Source organism: Tauraco erythrolophus, chromosome 29, assembly GCF_009769465.1.
Source record: "Tauraco erythrolophus isolate bTauEry1 chromosome 29, bTauEry1.pri, whole genome shotgun sequence".
Classification (NCBI taxonomy): Eukaryota; Metazoa; Chordata; class Aves; order Musophagiformes; family Musophagidae; genus Tauraco; species Tauraco erythrolophus.
The window spans coordinates 2,345,272-2,362,182 of NC_141493.1; the positions used below are offsets into that span (position 1 = coordinate 2,345,272).

Sequence of the window (16,911 nt, forward strand, 5' to 3'; positions counted from 1 at the left end):
ATTTTATTATTTTTTTTCTTCCCCCTTTAAAGAACATGAAAGAATCTGATAATTACTTCTATCTACCACCCAACTGTACTAATTACCAACCTATTTCTTCACAGTATGACAGACACAGGCTCTCCAAAACACATAGAGATAAATTAGCACTAATTGGTTTTCCTCTGGCTGTTTGAATTAGTATTTAAAGCTCCAATTACAAAGCAGAATAATTACTATTAATGTCCTGTCGCAGTACAAAAGGCAGATATCTCGCGAACGAGTCCAGGTGTATTATTACACTGATTACGGAATATTTAACCTGGCTCCTTAAGATAAAGGCATGGGGAAACTTGGGGAAAAAATAAAAAACCAAAAAACAAAAAACAAGAAAAGGAAAGAAAACTGCAGATGGTGGCAGGTCCCTGCAGGGGATGAAGGGGGTCTTTGAAACCTGGGATGGGAGAGGTTCGAGGAGAAGGAGGGAGGGAGAAAGAGCACCAAAAAAAAGGGAAAGACGGGGGATGAGAAAAGAGCAATTCCATTGGAAACCAAAGAAGGTATCGGAGGGATGAGGGGGGACATGACGCTGCCATCGCTCCTCCTCCGTGGGCACTGGAGGCTTCGTATCCCCAGGGAAGAGCCCCCTCCCCAGCTGCCTGCTCAGGGGTGCTCGGGAGCCAGCTCTGGTTGTGCCCCCGGACCTGCTGCAGAGGTGGGAAGGGGCAGGGGTGAGGGCAGCAGGTTGCTCCCGGGCACCGACCTGGCGATCCCCGCGGTGCTCCCAAATCGGGATGGTCAGGCACCCCGAAATGGGACTGAGCATCCCTGTCTCAAAGAGCCCAGCACCTTCCTCCGCACTCGATGCCACGGGGTTACATCCCACACCGGCCAGGACAGCACAGGGAAGGGAGGGAAGGGCCATTTTTGGGAGCGGACACGGTGGCCTTCCCACCTGGGAAGCTCCAGGGATTGCAAACAGGGGGGAATTTGCACACCCTCCCGACCAGCAGCCGCCCCAGGGCCGCTGCCTGCCCTCCCGGAGCGTTGGGCAATGCTTTGCCCAGCGTTTCATCACCCGGGGACGGGCAGGGCGAAGCGCGGGCGGACAGACCGGCAGTGCCCTCTGCTGCTCTCGGTCCCCTGCCACCAGTCCAGGACCCATGCTGGGGTGCCCGGTGCCCCCCACCCTGCTCCAGGCAGCTCCATCCATGGCGAAGGTCGTGCCTCTGTGGTGCGGCAGACGATGGGCGACGGGCATCTCCCCTGGCACAACGGCTTTCAGGGCAGGCTCTGCCCGCGCACCATCCCACAGCATCCCTATCCCGGGAGGGGAGCAGGGGGCAGCGTTGGCAGGTCCTGCTGCCCCGGGGAAGGGGGGGGCCCGTGGGTGTGCAGCAAAGAGGGGAGGACGGGGAGGAATTTCTTTTTAAGAGCTAAGGTGGGTGGCGTGCGGGGATGCCAGCTGGCGATGGGCTATATTTCTACTGACAAGGCTTTACCCTGTAGGTGTGAGGAATTCCAATTAAATATTCAGCCTATTTGTCTGTGTGTGGGAGAGGGTTTGCTGTGCAGGAGGAAAGCCTCACATTCAGCTCGGGAGCTAACCATTAAGAGAGAAATTAGCTCAGTTCATCAAGGGAAGCCAGCGGAGGGTTTTCCTCACTCTCCTACCTTGTTCCGGCCCTCGTTTGGAAACAGCAGGGAATAAAACCACGGCGTTTTGCTGGAGAGAGGCATAAACGGATCCCAGCACAGCAAAAGCCTTTTTTCCCCCAATGCCATGGGGATGCAATCCCGGCTCAGCCCTCCCCATCACTTTTTTCCCCCCTCCCCAAGTGGGATCGATGCACGGGGAGAGGGGTCGGAGGGGGCGCGGGCGCCGCGGATTTAATTGCTCTCGCATTTACCGGCCACCTCCTTTCCGAGTCGTTTGCGACGCGCTAATTAATGGGAGAAAAGTGAAAGTCCTCGCATCGAGATGATCTTTTTAAGGCGGCCAGTAGCGCCCCGCCAGCGTCGATGTCGTATCGATGAAGGGCCCCTTTGCCAGGGCCAGTGCCGGGCGACGGCAGACGGGATCGATGGGGCTCCAACGATCGGCTGTGCCCACGCGCCGGAGTTTGGGGTCGGGGTCGAGGCGGCGCAGAGGTCCCGCGCGGCGGTGGGTTGCAAATCACCCCCCTCACTGAGACTGGGATGAAAAAATGGCATTTTGGTACCAGGGATGCTCCTTCGTACGCACCGGAGTGAGGGCAGGACGGAGCAGGATGGGGCTGGATCCTGCACCGGCCACAGCACCGATCCAGGGAGATTTGGGGGCCAACTGTGTTTCCAAAAAAAAAATGGCAACACTGAGCTGATTTTGCTGTTTTCTGGAACTTGACGTGTTTTTGCCCTTTCAAAATAACTTTCCGTCTCAGAATACCCAAATTTTAAATAGAACCCAAAGCGACAAGATTAAAAAAAAGAAAAGGAAAAAAAAGATGACTTTTTCATGAAACCACAAACGATATCCTGTTTCCCTCCTGCACGCTGCCTCTGTTTTGGGGAAGTGAAATTATTCCTGACGGGAATGAAGCTGTAATTTCCCTCTCCCAAGTGACGGACAAACCTCCTGGGTGCCCCCGGGCGATGGGCAACGTCAGGGGCTCAGGTCCCAGCACCGTGCCAGAGCCCCCGGGTACCCTCTCGCTGCATTTTAAGACCTCTGAAAGTTGAGCCCGAGCATCTTTCGGAGGAAGACGAAGCTGTGGGGATGGGTGATGGGGTGCTACCGAGCAGGGGCACACGGGCATAGCCAGCTATGGGGGTCCCAATGCCACCACTGTCCCCTGGCTGATGGAACCAGACCACGGCACGCGGCCTCGCTGGGGTGAGAAACCAGCTTTGATCAGCTTAAAATCCTCACTGCAAATTTCAGGCAGAAAAATTAATCCTTTGGGCAAACTCCAGCCCTGCCACCTCCGGGTGAGCTAACCCAGCAGTGGGGGGCTGGCGTGAGGACAGCCCTCCCACCCCAGGGACACCTTCGGTGGTGACTTTCCTGATGTGTCCAAGATGCCTCCAAAAGCCATCAGGGAGCCAAAGCCTCAGCCGGATCCCGCGGGATGCTCCCTGCCACGCTGAGCTGTCCCACCGCCCTCCCCATGCCCGGCGGGCGGGAGCCTGGCAGCGGTCCTTAACCACTGCCAAATCTTTGGTGTCAGCTTTGCGGGGCAGAAAACACCTTTTTGGGGCTGAGCATCCCCCATCGAGGAGCAGAACCCCCCAAGGACCAGCCCTGCAGTAGCATCTATAGGTTTGGCCTTGACATTGCTACATATATATATATATATATATATTTTTTTTTTTTTTTAATTTTTTTCTTCTTCCTTTTAAAATCAGAAGCCAGAAACTCCATAGCAACCCGCAGCTCCCAGGGTCTGACTCCAGCGCTTTGATCGCGCTGTCACTTCGTTTAAGGCTACACCCGGGTAGGTGTGAGGAACTCCAATTAAGCATTCCGCTGGTTCTCCCGTGTGGGGGACAGGCTCCGCTGTGGAGGAGGGAAGCCTCGGCGCGATCGCGGTGACTAATCGCTCAGACACCGGTTGTCTGTGGCACCAGGGGAGGGCAGGGAGAGGGTTTTCCTTCCCCGCGCAGCTGCCTCTGCATTCCCTTTTCGGGAGATATTGCGGTTCCCCGCCGAGCTCGGGGGCTCCCGGGCGGAAGCTGGAAAGATCTCAAGCGGCTCCGTCGAGATGCCGCTGCCGATCTGGCTGCTCCCCCTCGCACAGCCCCGGGGGTGCATTTGCAGAGGGAAACCACGTTTTGGAGTTTTTAAGGTGCAGCCGTTGCCTCCGTGGTTGGTGCCTCCACTGCGCATGTGCTTTTCCGCCCTTTGGATGAGCATCTCTGAATTTAGGCGAGCGCTATTAAATTTGGATGCCAAGCCCCAAGACTGAGTGCCCGGCCCTTGCCTGAGCTCCCGTAGGGAGCGGAGCAGAGGATCCCACCCTCAACCACGAGCCCCAGCCCCCGCCCCAGCAGAGATGTGCCAAACTGGTCGCCGCCAAAAGCATCACCACGAGCCCCACCGCGAAGCTGGCGGCACCGTTTCCCGCCTCCTCCTGTTCCCTATGGACACCGCCCAGCTCCACGCGATGGGGATGCCGCAGGGGCACGGCATCCCCTGCATCACCCCAAAACTGGAGCAACACCGTTGTCCCGGTGCGACGTTGGCTGCAGCACCACCGCCCCGGGGCACCGCGGGGGATGCCGAGGTGGGGGATGCAGGTGCCCAGTGGCCCAGGGTTGATGCCCTTCTCCAGCGAGGGCACCCAGGCAGGGTACCAGCCCTTTTTAAACACCCGATGAGCAAGGGCGAGAGGCGAGGAGCAGCCCAGCCGGCGCGGCTTCGCCCCCGCTCCCCGGGGAGGCGAGAAGGGGGCCGGCAGCCGCCCCCCGCCACCGCCGTGGGCAGCGGCAGGATGTGCTGTCCCTCCCCTGCACTTCCCAGCGAGCGCTTTACATAACTTCTGCTGCTTAGTCACAGCTTCGACTCCTTTTTTTTTTTTTTCCCCTTTTATTTTTTTCTCTTTTTTTCTTTTTTTTTTTTTTTTTTTTTGGAGCGATTTTCTCAGCCGCATCAGAGCGCGAGTCATTTCGGCAAGGGAAGTCCCTTCCTTTCTTCCGTTCCCTTGGTAACTGCACAAATTTGCTTTTCAAATGATTCATGACCGGGGTGCTGTAGGAGTTCCCTCCTCCAACACAAATCGCTCCCACACACCACACATGCCCGATTAATCATTGATCAGCGGCTCTTCCACACGGTACACCCGACTCTCCCCTCCGGCCATGGCCACCACGGACCCCGGATGCTCCCAGGGGACTCAGACAAGAGTTTGGAAGAAATCTCATCCCCGGCCACGTTTCATAACCTATATATGAAACATCCCCGGAGTGGCGGGGATGCGACGCCGATGGATACTAAGCACTCTCCGTGGGGCCAGGGATGAAATCAGAGCTTGGCTCTGGCTGATGGTGATGGGTAAACCAGCTCCGAGCTCCCAATTGCATCGCCACAACTTTATTCTTGACCTAATTTTTATTCCCCCCCACCTGCCCTGCAACTGCCTGAGACTAAACAAGCGGAGAGTGGAACCCAAGGGAAACCTCGCAGCCCGGCCGGGGGGACAGAGCACAGCAGCAAGAGAAAAGAGCCAAAAAAGTCCTTTTTTGGACCCATGGTGAGGGAAATGCAATGAGAGCATCAGGCCAGGCTGCCACGATGTGCCCCCGCGCATCCATCCCTGCTCAGCGGCTCGGGAAGAGGGTTGGGATGGAGCCGGGAGCCAGTGGGCACCCGGCTGCCTGGAGCATCTCGGCTGGAAAATAAAATTAAGCTGCGAAATAGCTCCGTACCGGTTTGGTACGTTTTATCTGATTTATTCTCTCCTCGTTAAGAGGAGCTAATTAACAAACCATCGTTTAAATAAACAGCAGCGAGAGTGTTTGTAACCTCCGCTTTATTGAATTGTGACAAATTATTAGCCTTTGCATGTTAAATGAAATAGAAGCATCGAGGAAAAAAACCTGAATTCCCATCTGCGTAACGACGGTCCCTCTGCTGCGGAGACGGAGGCAGAGGGATGGATCCGCGGGGCAACGTGGCGAACCACGTCTTGCACCTGCAAACATCCCAAATAACCCCAAAAACAGGCGGGTTTCCGGATGCTGGATGCTTTAGCACCTAAATTCATCCCTATGTGATGGCAGGGCCCGAGCAAAGCCAAGAGCATCCACAGGTGGCCAGTGCAGGGGCGGACTGGGAGCCAGATGTGTTGGGGTACCCAGCACCGACCCCCTTTCCTCCCCAGCCCCAAAATGGGTTGTGGGGAGTAAAGATGCGCTCGGTCCCACCGCAGAGCCCCGTCCCTGCCGCACCAAGACATGGCTGAGCCGCCGCCGCACGTCCCCCCGTGTGCTGTCAGCGCGCGCCGCGTGCCGGGGGGAATTGCTTGGTGGCAGCTTTTCGAGGGGTTTGGGAGTGTAATTACCTGGGAGCGTTAATTACAAGGCAGGAGAGAATAAGCCCAAGCAGCAGCTCCACGAAAACCCAGCAGCAGCTCGCGTGGGTTTGCAGGGACGCGGCGGTGGCTTTAACCCTCTTGCACATGGAGGGGTTTGCAGACTGAATTTTCCCCGGGAAGAGCGTGGGAAGGGATGGAGAACTCCAGGACTGATGGGCCACGGCAGCAAAGCACAGTGCAAGGACGGGCTGGGCTGCTCCCACTCCCGGCCCAAACTGCAGGCACCAAGGTTTGTTGGAGTCGTGGAGTTGGAAAAAAGAAACTTAGGGAAGGATTCTTCCCTGCAACGGGTCAGCACAGGCTGCAGGAAGGTGCAGCACCGTGGCCAACTTGGGGATGTGGCTCATGCCTGCGATGGCCTTGTGCAAACACGGGTGCTTGTGCAAAGACGCATGCTGGTGCAAACTCATGCGCTTGTGCAAAGATACATACTTGTGCAAACACGTCCCCGTGCAAAGATACACAGTCGTGCAAACATGTGCTTTTGCCAAGATGCACACTTGTGTGAACGCACGCGCTTTTGCAAAGATACATACTTGTGCAAACCCACGTCTCCATGCAAAGATACACGATCGTGCAAACGTATGTTCTTGTGCAAAGGCACACACTTGTGCAAAGGCACACACTTGTGCAAAGGCACACACTTGTGCAAACAGACATGCTTGTGCACCCAGACCTGTCCCCCACTCCCGGGGGGCCTGGGGCTCCAGCTCCCCCCAGCTCCCCTCTCTCTTTGCCCCGCTGCTGCCCTGTTCTCCCGCAGCTTTGGTGCTGCTTTTTCCGCAGCCGTACGCTCCTGCTCCCGTGTCGCTCCGGCACGACGGGCGCTCGGGCGGCACCGGATCGTACAGCCGCTCGCTGATCCTAACGACTGTATCTATAGGTAACACAAACAGTTTGCTCTTTAAAATACGTTTGATCTATAATTCCCATCCGTCGCTTCCCAACTTTTATTTCAAACAATTAGCCAAAAAGCCCTTTTCATCTGCTATTTGCAGAGAGCCTGACAGTGGCAGCAATTAAACCCCATCTGTTTGCAGAGCCTGAATAACAGCAGTTGACACTCAACTCGGGATACGGCTCCCGGGAAACCTGTTGGACACAGCCCTTGGCAGGGAAACACGTGCCCCGCGGGCTGGCGCCAGCTCTGGCAAACGCAGCAGCGCCCGGGCTCCTGCCGCTGGCCACGGCTGGTTCAGAGGGACTTGACCTTGCCACGTGCCTACGGAGGACCAAAAAACCTCGAAGCACGAGGAAAACGACACTCCAGCAGCAACCTCTTAAGCTTGTTTTGGTTTTCCTTATTTTTCTTTCCTTTATTAATAAAGGCTTCATTAAAGGGCAGCGACACAGCCTCACACTGGGGAACTGACTGTTCCAAGGAGCAAAGTCATGGATTCAAACATCATTTCTCTCTGTTCTTTCCCTTTCAAACCCTTGGTTTAATCACCAAAAAAGTAGGCTAGAAAAGGCCCCGGCAAGGAGGAACGCTCCCTCTTCATCGCCCCTTACACCTGCCCCATCCCACGGGGGCGGTGGGGATCCCATGGCAGCTTGGAGTGGGATCCCACGGCAGCACGGAACCAGCCGGCGCAAACAGAGAAACGCACCCCAGCACTCCAGCATCTCCCCAAACAGGGATCCCTCCTGCCCACAAAATACCCCAAACCTGATGGTTTTTTCCCCATTAGCATCAATTAACCCACTAAAAAGCATTCCCTGCCCCAAGGAAATTTTCCTCCTGGCTGGCCGGGGCTGGCACCGCCGGGATGCTGAGCAGCATCCGTGGCCGCGCAGCAGCCAAGGGCAGAAATAACAGGAGCTGGTGATTACCAGCTGCTCTCTGGTAGTTTTACTAAAGCCAAACATTTTGGATAAGCTTGATACCACCCCCCAGTACCATGTGCTGTACAAACACGCTACGGGGGAAAAGTTTTCCCCGGAGCACGTGCATCCGTGTCCCTTTGGGATGGGGCTGGGGTTGTTGGCCGGGGCAGGGCGTAGGGCCACATGCGTGGGCAAGCAGCCCACCCCCCCAGCTCCCTTCCCAACCCCTAATCCTGCAAAACCCCCCCAGAACTTTGCAGGTTAATAAAGCCCTTGTTTGCTTAAGACAGCACCTGTTTCTATGGTGACACTTTGCAACCCGGAGCCTGTTTATCAGCCGCCGAGGAGAAACGCTCCGGCAAACACAACCGCAGGAGCGGGCGCTGAGGGTGAGGACCACTGGTGGTGCTGGTGACCTCTGGGACCCAGCAGGGATGCTGGGGTCCCCCAGCACACAAACCCACCGATCCCGCACCCATGGGTTCCCCATCCTGCTCTGCCAAGGCACGGGGGCGAGCGCAGCCCTGGGGTGGGGGCTGCACCCACGGTGGGGGAAAAGCCATTCGCTGGGATGGGCGATGGGGTGGGAACGGGTCCCCTTCGAACTCATTTGACACATTTCCCCTATCTGACCCCGGATTGGTCTCCCACCAGCTTCGTGCCTCAGTTTCCCCAATCCCCCTGCCCCGGGAAGGGGTCGGCGGAGCGAGGCGAGCCGTGCTGGGTGGCAGCAGTGCCCGGTGGGTCCCGCTCCGCACCAGCCTGGCGCAGGATTTCTCCCGGCTGGCAGAACCGGTTTCCATAACGACTTTCTGTTACAAACATATTTTGATAAAAATAAAGTTAAAGCAGCGAGGCTTTAGAGGAGTACAAATTTGCTGCTCTCTCCCTCCCCCTTCCTCCTCCCGGAGGAGGGGGAATAAAGACGGAAAGCTTTCCAGTCGAAGGGCAGTATTTTCTCCCTTCTTTTTCTTTCCCCTGCTGAATACAAAATGGAAAACCTTGTTTACTGGGTTTCTCTGTAAACTGGTTCCGACTCTGCCTGGTTACCTGATGCTCTACAGTATATACAGGATAATGTGATAAATTCATTTCCAATTCACTGCATTATCCTTTGAATATTTTAATGACTCATTGAATGGAGTAAAAAAAAAAAAAAAAAAAGGAAAAAAAAGCTATTTCAAATGAACAATTATGCTGCATTAGAGTAAAGGCTGATTATATTTAAACACTGCTTGCATGGATAACGGGACATATCGACCTCCGCCTATAAGAGCTAATTTGGCTCTTATCTCTAAATAATTTTACACTGCAAATTACCATGAAAACCTAAAGGGCTTTAAAAACATTCATCAAAAGATATTATTCCACTTTGTAGCAACATTTTTATTTAAATTATTTTGAACGAGAGTGAAAGCATCTCTCGTGTTTGACAATCGACGGAGCGGCGGCTGATAAGGAATGGCGAGCGGCACCGGGCCGGGGATGGGATGGGATGCTCCATCCCAAAACCCACCTGGGAAACCAAATTCCGAGCCGAATCCTGAACTCGGCAGCGTGCCAAGGCACTGCGAGCGCCTCCAATGGCATCTATTTCCCTCCAAAACCAGAGATGGCAAAGCCCAGGCGGTGCTGGGGTGATGCTGGGGTGATGCCAGGCAATGCCGGGGCTATGCCAGGGTGATTCCAGGGCGATGCAGCCCCCCAGCCATCGCACCGACCACCCCATCCCTCCCGGAGAAAGGCACTTGAAAGCCCCTCTCTGCACCAAAGCGACAGAAGGTGTCATGTAAAGCCTACACGGTTATTTTAAAGCCAGTGTGCAAATAAGCCTGTCAGCTGAAGCTCCTCGGAGCCAAGACTTCCATATATCCCACCGATCTGCATTCCAACCAGACACCATGTGTCGGAGCCCCGGGAGCCACCGGCTCCGCAGAAGAGATTTGGGAAAGCTCCGGCCCCGGGTGATGGGGGGGGATGCTGGGACCACCACCCCTTCGCCTGCATCCCCAGCAATGGGGACCGACCTCGGCGCTGGGGAAGGTGATTTCATCCCAGTGTTGTGCCAGGATGACACTGGGTTTGGTGGTGACTTATGGTGTGGTGGAGATTTATCCGTGTATACGTGTGTGGGCACGTGAAAGAGGGAGATACACACACACGTAATATATATATGGGATATATATCTCATATCCTTATGATATGATAAAATGATAGATCGTTTGATATCATTATATATGATCATGATATATCATAGAATTTATGATAAGATATATAATATACTATATATATCACATATATCTATTATATATATCATGATCATAATAACAGATCCTATATCCTATATCCTATATCTTATATCTACCATATATAATATATCCTAATAATAGATCATCATAATAATAGATCATATATCACATATATATTATATACATATAAAATACGTCATAGAATCAGAGAATACCTCAAGTTAGAAGGGACCCATCAGGATCATCAAGTCCAGCTCGCCCCTCACTCACCTATATATAATATATATATTTATCTCATGGTGAGAAAACTTAAGGGATCATTGGGGTTAGCCCCATCCCTGGCAGAGACACAGCACTTGGGGATGCAAAAGTCCTTCTCCTTCCCCAAAATCTCCTTTTTCCTCCTTTCCTGGCCTGGCAAGGAGGTTTCTGACCTTTTATATCACAAACTGAATTGCTCAAACGCCAGGGGGGAAAACCCACCTTCCATTTGTGCTGGAGAACGGGTTTTAATCCCACATTTCCCTTCTTTGCTTAAATGTCTTATATTCAAAAAAATAAAAAAAGAAAAGAAAAGAAAATCACAATAATTAGCAATAGCGAATGCCTCAGAAGGATCTGTGTACAGAGGGAAAACAAGAGCTTGGGCTCCTTTGCGTTTACTAAATATTAAAATTAATGAGAGACTTTCAGGACCCTGTTGTTAGAAATGCAGAAGGGTTTCCGTGAAGGATTAAAAAAAAAAAAAGAAAAAAGCCTTGTACACAAATCTCTGCAATTATTCTGAACGCTTTATATTTTTCAGCCAATTATGAAATTCATGGAAAGTATTAATATCCAATTTTAATTTGCTCAATATTCCATTAACAATAAAAAGTCTAATTAAGGTATCTGTACAAAAAGCCCTTAGCAGTAATTTCAGAGAATAATAGAGGAGAATGACGAGATATTTCTTGTTAAATGCATGCTGCAAATTAATTGATATCTTAATTAGACTTTAGTACTAAGATTATTAGTTAGACTGATTCAGGGCCGAAACACCGAATCTTTTAAGAGATAAAAGCAAGAAGTAGAGGAACAAACTGATTTTCCGAAACCTTTCTTGAAGCAAATGAGCAAAGGAATGGGATGGTGGAAGGGCTCATCCGTCTGTCCCTGGGCCATGGAGCCAGGAAGCAGCTGGAATTCAGCCCAAACTCATTTCCCTGGAAGCTGGAAACGCTTTTCTCAAAGAGAAAAAAAAAAAAAAAGGGAAAATTTGGCGAGATTTTCACCAAAACTGCTTTTTGCACCAAAAGACCCCAAACAGCAGCAAGAGCTGTTTGAAACAACCTCTTGTCTTTGCAGAGAAAACTGGTGGGGGAGATTTTTCAATTTAGGGAATTTTTTCAGCATTTCCTTGGAAGAAGAGGAAGAAAAATCCCAACCCAGCAATATTTTTGGACCAGCTCCGCTCTCTGTAGCCGGCGGAAGCGCTCCCCTCCCTCCACGCTGAGCACCACGCACCTTTCCCTCGCAAACGCTCGTCCGTCGGGATTTCACCGCGCGCATCCCACGGGAACGCGACCCTCCGGCACGGGAATGCCCGACGCAACCCAGTGCTCGGGGGAGCCCTGACCTGCTGGGATCCCCAACACATGGACTCACTGGGATGTCGGTGACCAGCCAGTGCCTCCAGAATCGGTTCCTGGGGTTGGCTCTGCTGGGAGCGTCGGGGTCCACCAGCACCAGCACGTACTTCTTGCTCTGCAAAAGAGGAGAGGAGAGAGTTCTGGGCATGGGGCACGGGGCTGGAGCCTCGCACCGGTGGCACGCCAGCGAGGAGCATCCCTCCAGGAGTTTTAGCAACCCCTAAAATATATTTTTTTACTATTTTTTTCCCCACACACTGTCCCGTGCACGCGCACTTCAAAGGGCAATGGGTTTAACTGAAAGAGGGGAGATTTTGATGGGATCTAAGGCAGAAATTCTTCCCTCTGAGGGTGGTGAGGCACTGGCACAGGTTGCCCAGAGAAGCTGTGGCTGCCCCATCCCTGGAAGTGTTCAAGGCCAGGTTGGATGAGGCTTTGAGCAACCTGGTGTAGTGGAGGGTGTCCCTGCCCACGGCAGGGGGGTTGGAACTGGATGATCTTTGAGGTCCCTCCCAACCCAAACCATTCCGTGGTTCTGTGATTCTATGACAGTTGTGTCTGTGCAAAATGCACGGAGAAGGCGAGCGATGAATGTGCAGCCACAGGCTGATTTACTCTTCGCCATCTAAATCTCTTCAAAAGGAGGAAGAGTAGGTGCCTTCCAAAGAAAAGGCACCAAAGGGAATGTCCTCCCCCGTCAGCTGGCCCTGGCTCCCATCCACAGCGGCGCAGGGCAGGGCAACGCGACGTGGTACAGGGGACTTTCCACCAAAGGTCCCAATCCCTAGGAGAGGTGGGAACGAGATATTTTTGAGGTTCAAAGGCAGCTCCAGCCCCGGGGTGGTGGTTGGGTGGCTGCGAGGTGCTGAGCTCTACCTGACAAACCCCAAAAGAACCGAAAGATGCACCAGTAACGCTCCAGGATGGCAAAGCCGCTGCCTCACCACGCACCCGGGGGGTTGGGTACCTCTCCTGGATGATGGCAACCAGGAAAAGAGAGTAGGGATTCATGGATAATGCTGCCTCAGCACCTGGGCATCCCCAGCAGCCCACCCCGGGTCCCCACCGAGGGTGCCCAGCACCCCAAGGTGCCACCAGGCAAGGTGGATATTTTGGTCGTCCGAGGACGGAGCTGCGTTTGACATGACCTCTGGAGACTGGGGATAGAAAACCTGCGGATCTCAAGGGATTTGGCAGGACCTCAGGCACCAGATTATCCCACAAGCACCCAGATTAATATCCTAATAAAACCTCCAGGTGCACCTGCCACCCCGCCAGCGGTGCCGCGGCTCCGGCGCGCCCGAGGGCCGAGGTTTCGTAAACGGCCGGCGGATTTAGCCGTGCGATTCCCACCAAAATTAGCTGGAGCTCCGCCGCTAAATCCCCCGGTTGCTTGTGAAACCAGGCAGGGATTTGGCACAGAAAGATTCTTGGGGCAGAGATCACCTTTTTTTCCTCCATTTCCCAACCCTGGTTGGGGCAAGGAAATCCCAGGATAACGCCATGCCCAGGGATCCCCCGTAATCCCTTCCCTTCGCAGCCCACCGGAGCCGTGCATTGCTCAGCCCTCCTTGTAGGCAACACATCCACAACAAGAACCGATTTAACCAGAAAACATGGATTTCGACCCATTTAGCAACCAGCTTGCAAAGAAAATTTTGAGCTCATGCCATCACCCTGCCTGGGAGCGTGGCCGGCATGGAGCTGCTGCATCCATCCCCCCCCGGCTCAAGGCATTTGCATCGCGGAGGGGTTTACACCAAGCACACGGATGCGTGCATGGAAAAGGAGCTGTGATGGTGTCACTGTGCGAGGTCAAAGTCTGGAACCTCAGAGCTGAGCTGCCACCTCCCTCCCCGCACCGCTGGCAGCATCTGCTCCCAGAGCATCCTGGAAAAAAATCAGGCAGTGTCCCTGAAATCGGCGTTTAATGAGAAGGAAGAGGGGGAGGGAAGATGCCCGACAACCCAAAAACCCGACGCTGCAAGTGTGAAGGAATTTGAGCTGTAACTTTGGGGAGGGTGCGGAGCCGAGCGCGGCGTTCCTGAATCTCTCGGCTCGGCTCGGGAGCCCAGCTGGTGGGAACAGAACGTGTAGTCATGGGACTGTCATCGTGTGCTGTCCAGGTTAACATGTAGCATTTCTATTACTATTAACAGACTTTCTGCTCCTCACTCCATCTGTTCTTCGAAATAATTGCAGTTGTACAGACCATGCCTTCGCTACAGGCAGGCTCTGGGGAGAGGATAGTGCTTTTATGTGAAAAAAAAAGAAAAAAAAAATATAAGGGGGAAAAAAAAAAAAGTGTTAAAAAATAACAGCAAACACGAGAATAGAGTGCAAGTGAAGTTAACAGCAGGCTCGTAATTCGGGACAGATTGTGGCCCAGAAAGGTGGCTGCAAACGTGGCCGGGGGGCCGGTGAGGTCAGACCCCGCCGAGCCGGGCTGGCACCGAGGGATTTTCCTCCCTCCTTACCTGCAGGCCACCCTCGGAGGCACAATCCTCCACCTTCCACCTAAAGATAGCAAAGCCCGAGTTAATCTCCTGCTGCTTAGGTGCCGGCACATCCCGTGCCAGCAGCCAGAATTCCACCAGCCCCCAAAAAATCTCCCCAAAAATCTCCCCGAAAGCCAGGCGAACCCTCCGACCGGTGTCCCGGAGCGGTGCTGCCGTACCCCGGGAATGGGGTCGGTGGTTTTTTGCTGTCTCTGCTTGTGAGATGGTGAATTTAGGGTGTTTTTAATGCTGAAATCCCTCTCTGACACAGGCTAACAGCATTAGCTGCTGTCAGGGCTCCGGGCGGGATCCAGCCCCGCGGTGCGACGGGAGCTGCTCGGCTTTACAAGCCTGAACCAGCCCCGGGGATTTTTGGAGAGGAGGAAAGTGGGTTTAGATCAGAAATTTTCCCAGTCCTGCAGAAGGACGGCGGCAGCTTGTTTTGCAGAGGGGAGGAAGGGGGAGAGGGAAGGAAAAGCCATTTTGGGTTACCACAGCTGAAAATTTGGGGGATCAAAGCACCCGCAACACCTTGGCACCCTTTTCCTCCCAGCCCGGAGCACGGAGGAGCTGCCGGTGTGTGGGACACAGTGCATCCCACCAGCATCCCACCAACATGGGCATCACCAGGCTCATGCAAAGGTGACCCGTCCCCACTCCCCAGCTCCTCTCCCCGGGGTTATTTGCAATTAATATTTAACCATTGCAACGAGCTGCCGCCTTCCCGCAGGGCTCAGCGCTGCAGCCGGAGCCGGTGCTTTACCCCCTCCGGCTTCGCATCGCACTCAGCATCCCTGAGTCCCGTCCCCATCTCAGCATCCCTCCATCCCCATCTCAGCATCCCTCCACCCCAATCCCAGCATCCCTCCTTCCCTATCGCCATCTGAGCATCCCTCTCCATCCCCATCCCAGCACCTCTCCATCCCCAGTCGAGAATCTCTCCATCTCCATCCCAGCAACCCTCCATCCCCATCCCAGCATCCCTCCATCTCCATCCCAGCAACCCTCCATCCCCATCCCAGCATCCCTCCATCTCCATCCCAGCAACCCTCCATCCCCATCCCGGCATCTCTCCATCCTCATTCCAGCATCCCTCCTTCCTTATCCCCATCTGAGCATCCCAGGTGTCCTGCCCGGCTCCGACACCCGATCCGGAGCTGGCGGCAGATGACAGCAGCTCCACATGTCATGTTTTCCCTGCTAATTGTTTCTGGAGGGAAGTGGCAGCGATAGATCCAGTTATTACTGCGGAGAGCGGCAGCTCCTCCGATTAGCCACAGGTTTCGCCAACTTGCTCGGAGCAGGCAGGGACTTTCCAAGAGGCGGGCGGGCAGGAGAGGGATTTGCATGCCAAGGATACACACACAGCTCAATAGATCCGGCCCAGCCGGGGCTGCACAGGAATTAAAGACTTATCCGAATGAAAGCAAATAGGGTGTTAAGCGACACACATGTAGAGCGAGCGGTTTCCTTGGAAACCGGCGCACATGGAAGCGGCACACATGCAGCGCACCGGCGTTTTCGGCAGTGCCGGGACGGCCGCGGAGCTCTGCCCTGCCAGGGATGCCAGGGCTTGGCTGGGGATGGAGCTGGAGCGAAGCCCCGTCCCGCCAGCGCGCTGCTGGGCATGGAGAAAAATGGGATAAAATGTGCTTTCTCCTGAGGGTGAAGGGAAGGCGGATGGTGCCCAGCTTTGCTGGCCCAACTCATCTTAGAAATTCAACCCCAAGACTGAAAAACAAAGCTCAGGTGATGGGCAAAGCCCCAGCCAGGCTCCCAGCCCAGTGCCCGCTTCCCAGCACGGGGTATAAAGGGGTTTGGTTGATTTTGAAAAGTCCACTCGGACCCTGCCCAGCTCATCCGTCCTGGGGAGCTGCTCCCTGCTGCTGCCCACCAGAGCCAGGGCTCTTCCAGTGCTCACAGCCAAAGCTGCTGGCAGCGCCCAGCCCCTCGCTGGGCACAGGGTGGCATTTCCAGGTGACCTATTGCCACCTGTGTCCCTTTGCAGCTGCTAGCAGATTTACCAAGGCCGGGAGCTGCTGCAGCAGCAACGGCGGCACGGGTAGGTTCAGACAGTGTCGGAGCTAAAAAGCCCTCTGCCTCCCCGAGAGCTAAAGCTCAGCATTGCCATAGCCCTCGTTATCCTGCTGGCAAGGATTTCGGGGTGGCTGATGGCATGAGATGACACAGACCGAGGCTGGTCGGTCCCTCCGGTGCAGAGATGGGACGTGACGATACATCCCGAGCGCCCGGGCTGGAGCTCGTGCCCTGGCACCCCGGCCGGGGCAAAGCTCGGTTTATGCAATTGCAAACCAGAAAATCTACATATATTCCCAAAACGACCTTGCAGAGTGGGGCAGGAGGTCCTGGACAGGCAGCGAGGTGGGGCAGGGTCCTGGGAAACACCATCCTGGCTCTCCGGGTGACGACTCCAGTATCCCGCCGGTGCGAGAGCCGGAGCGGTGCGGTTCCCCCGGCGCGGTGGAAGCGCCGCGAGCACCAGCTGAGAGCTGAGAGTCAATCTGGGCTTTTTTCTTGGCTCGTCCCCAGTACTAAAAAAGTTTCTATAACGGGCACGTAGTTAGCAATTCTGCTGCTGACGCTTCGCCAAAGAGAAATTCTAGCTCCTTCGGTGGCTAACGGCGGGGGGGGG

General features: G+C 54.4%; 1 protein-coding gene across 1 annotated transcript in view; it reads right to left on the reverse strand.

Annotated features, from left to right (window-relative positions):
• PEBP4 (phosphatidylethanolamine binding protein 4) overlaps positions 1-16,911 on the reverse strand; it is a 70,450-nt gene that overhangs the window by 27,041 nt on the left and 26,498 nt on the right. The window contains exon 4 of the mRNA XM_086628184.1: positions 11,777-11,875. Within this exon, the coding sequence (XP_086484310.1) occupies positions 11,777-11,875 (99 nt within the window). The remainder of the gene's footprint in view (positions 1-11,776; positions 11,876-16,911) is intronic.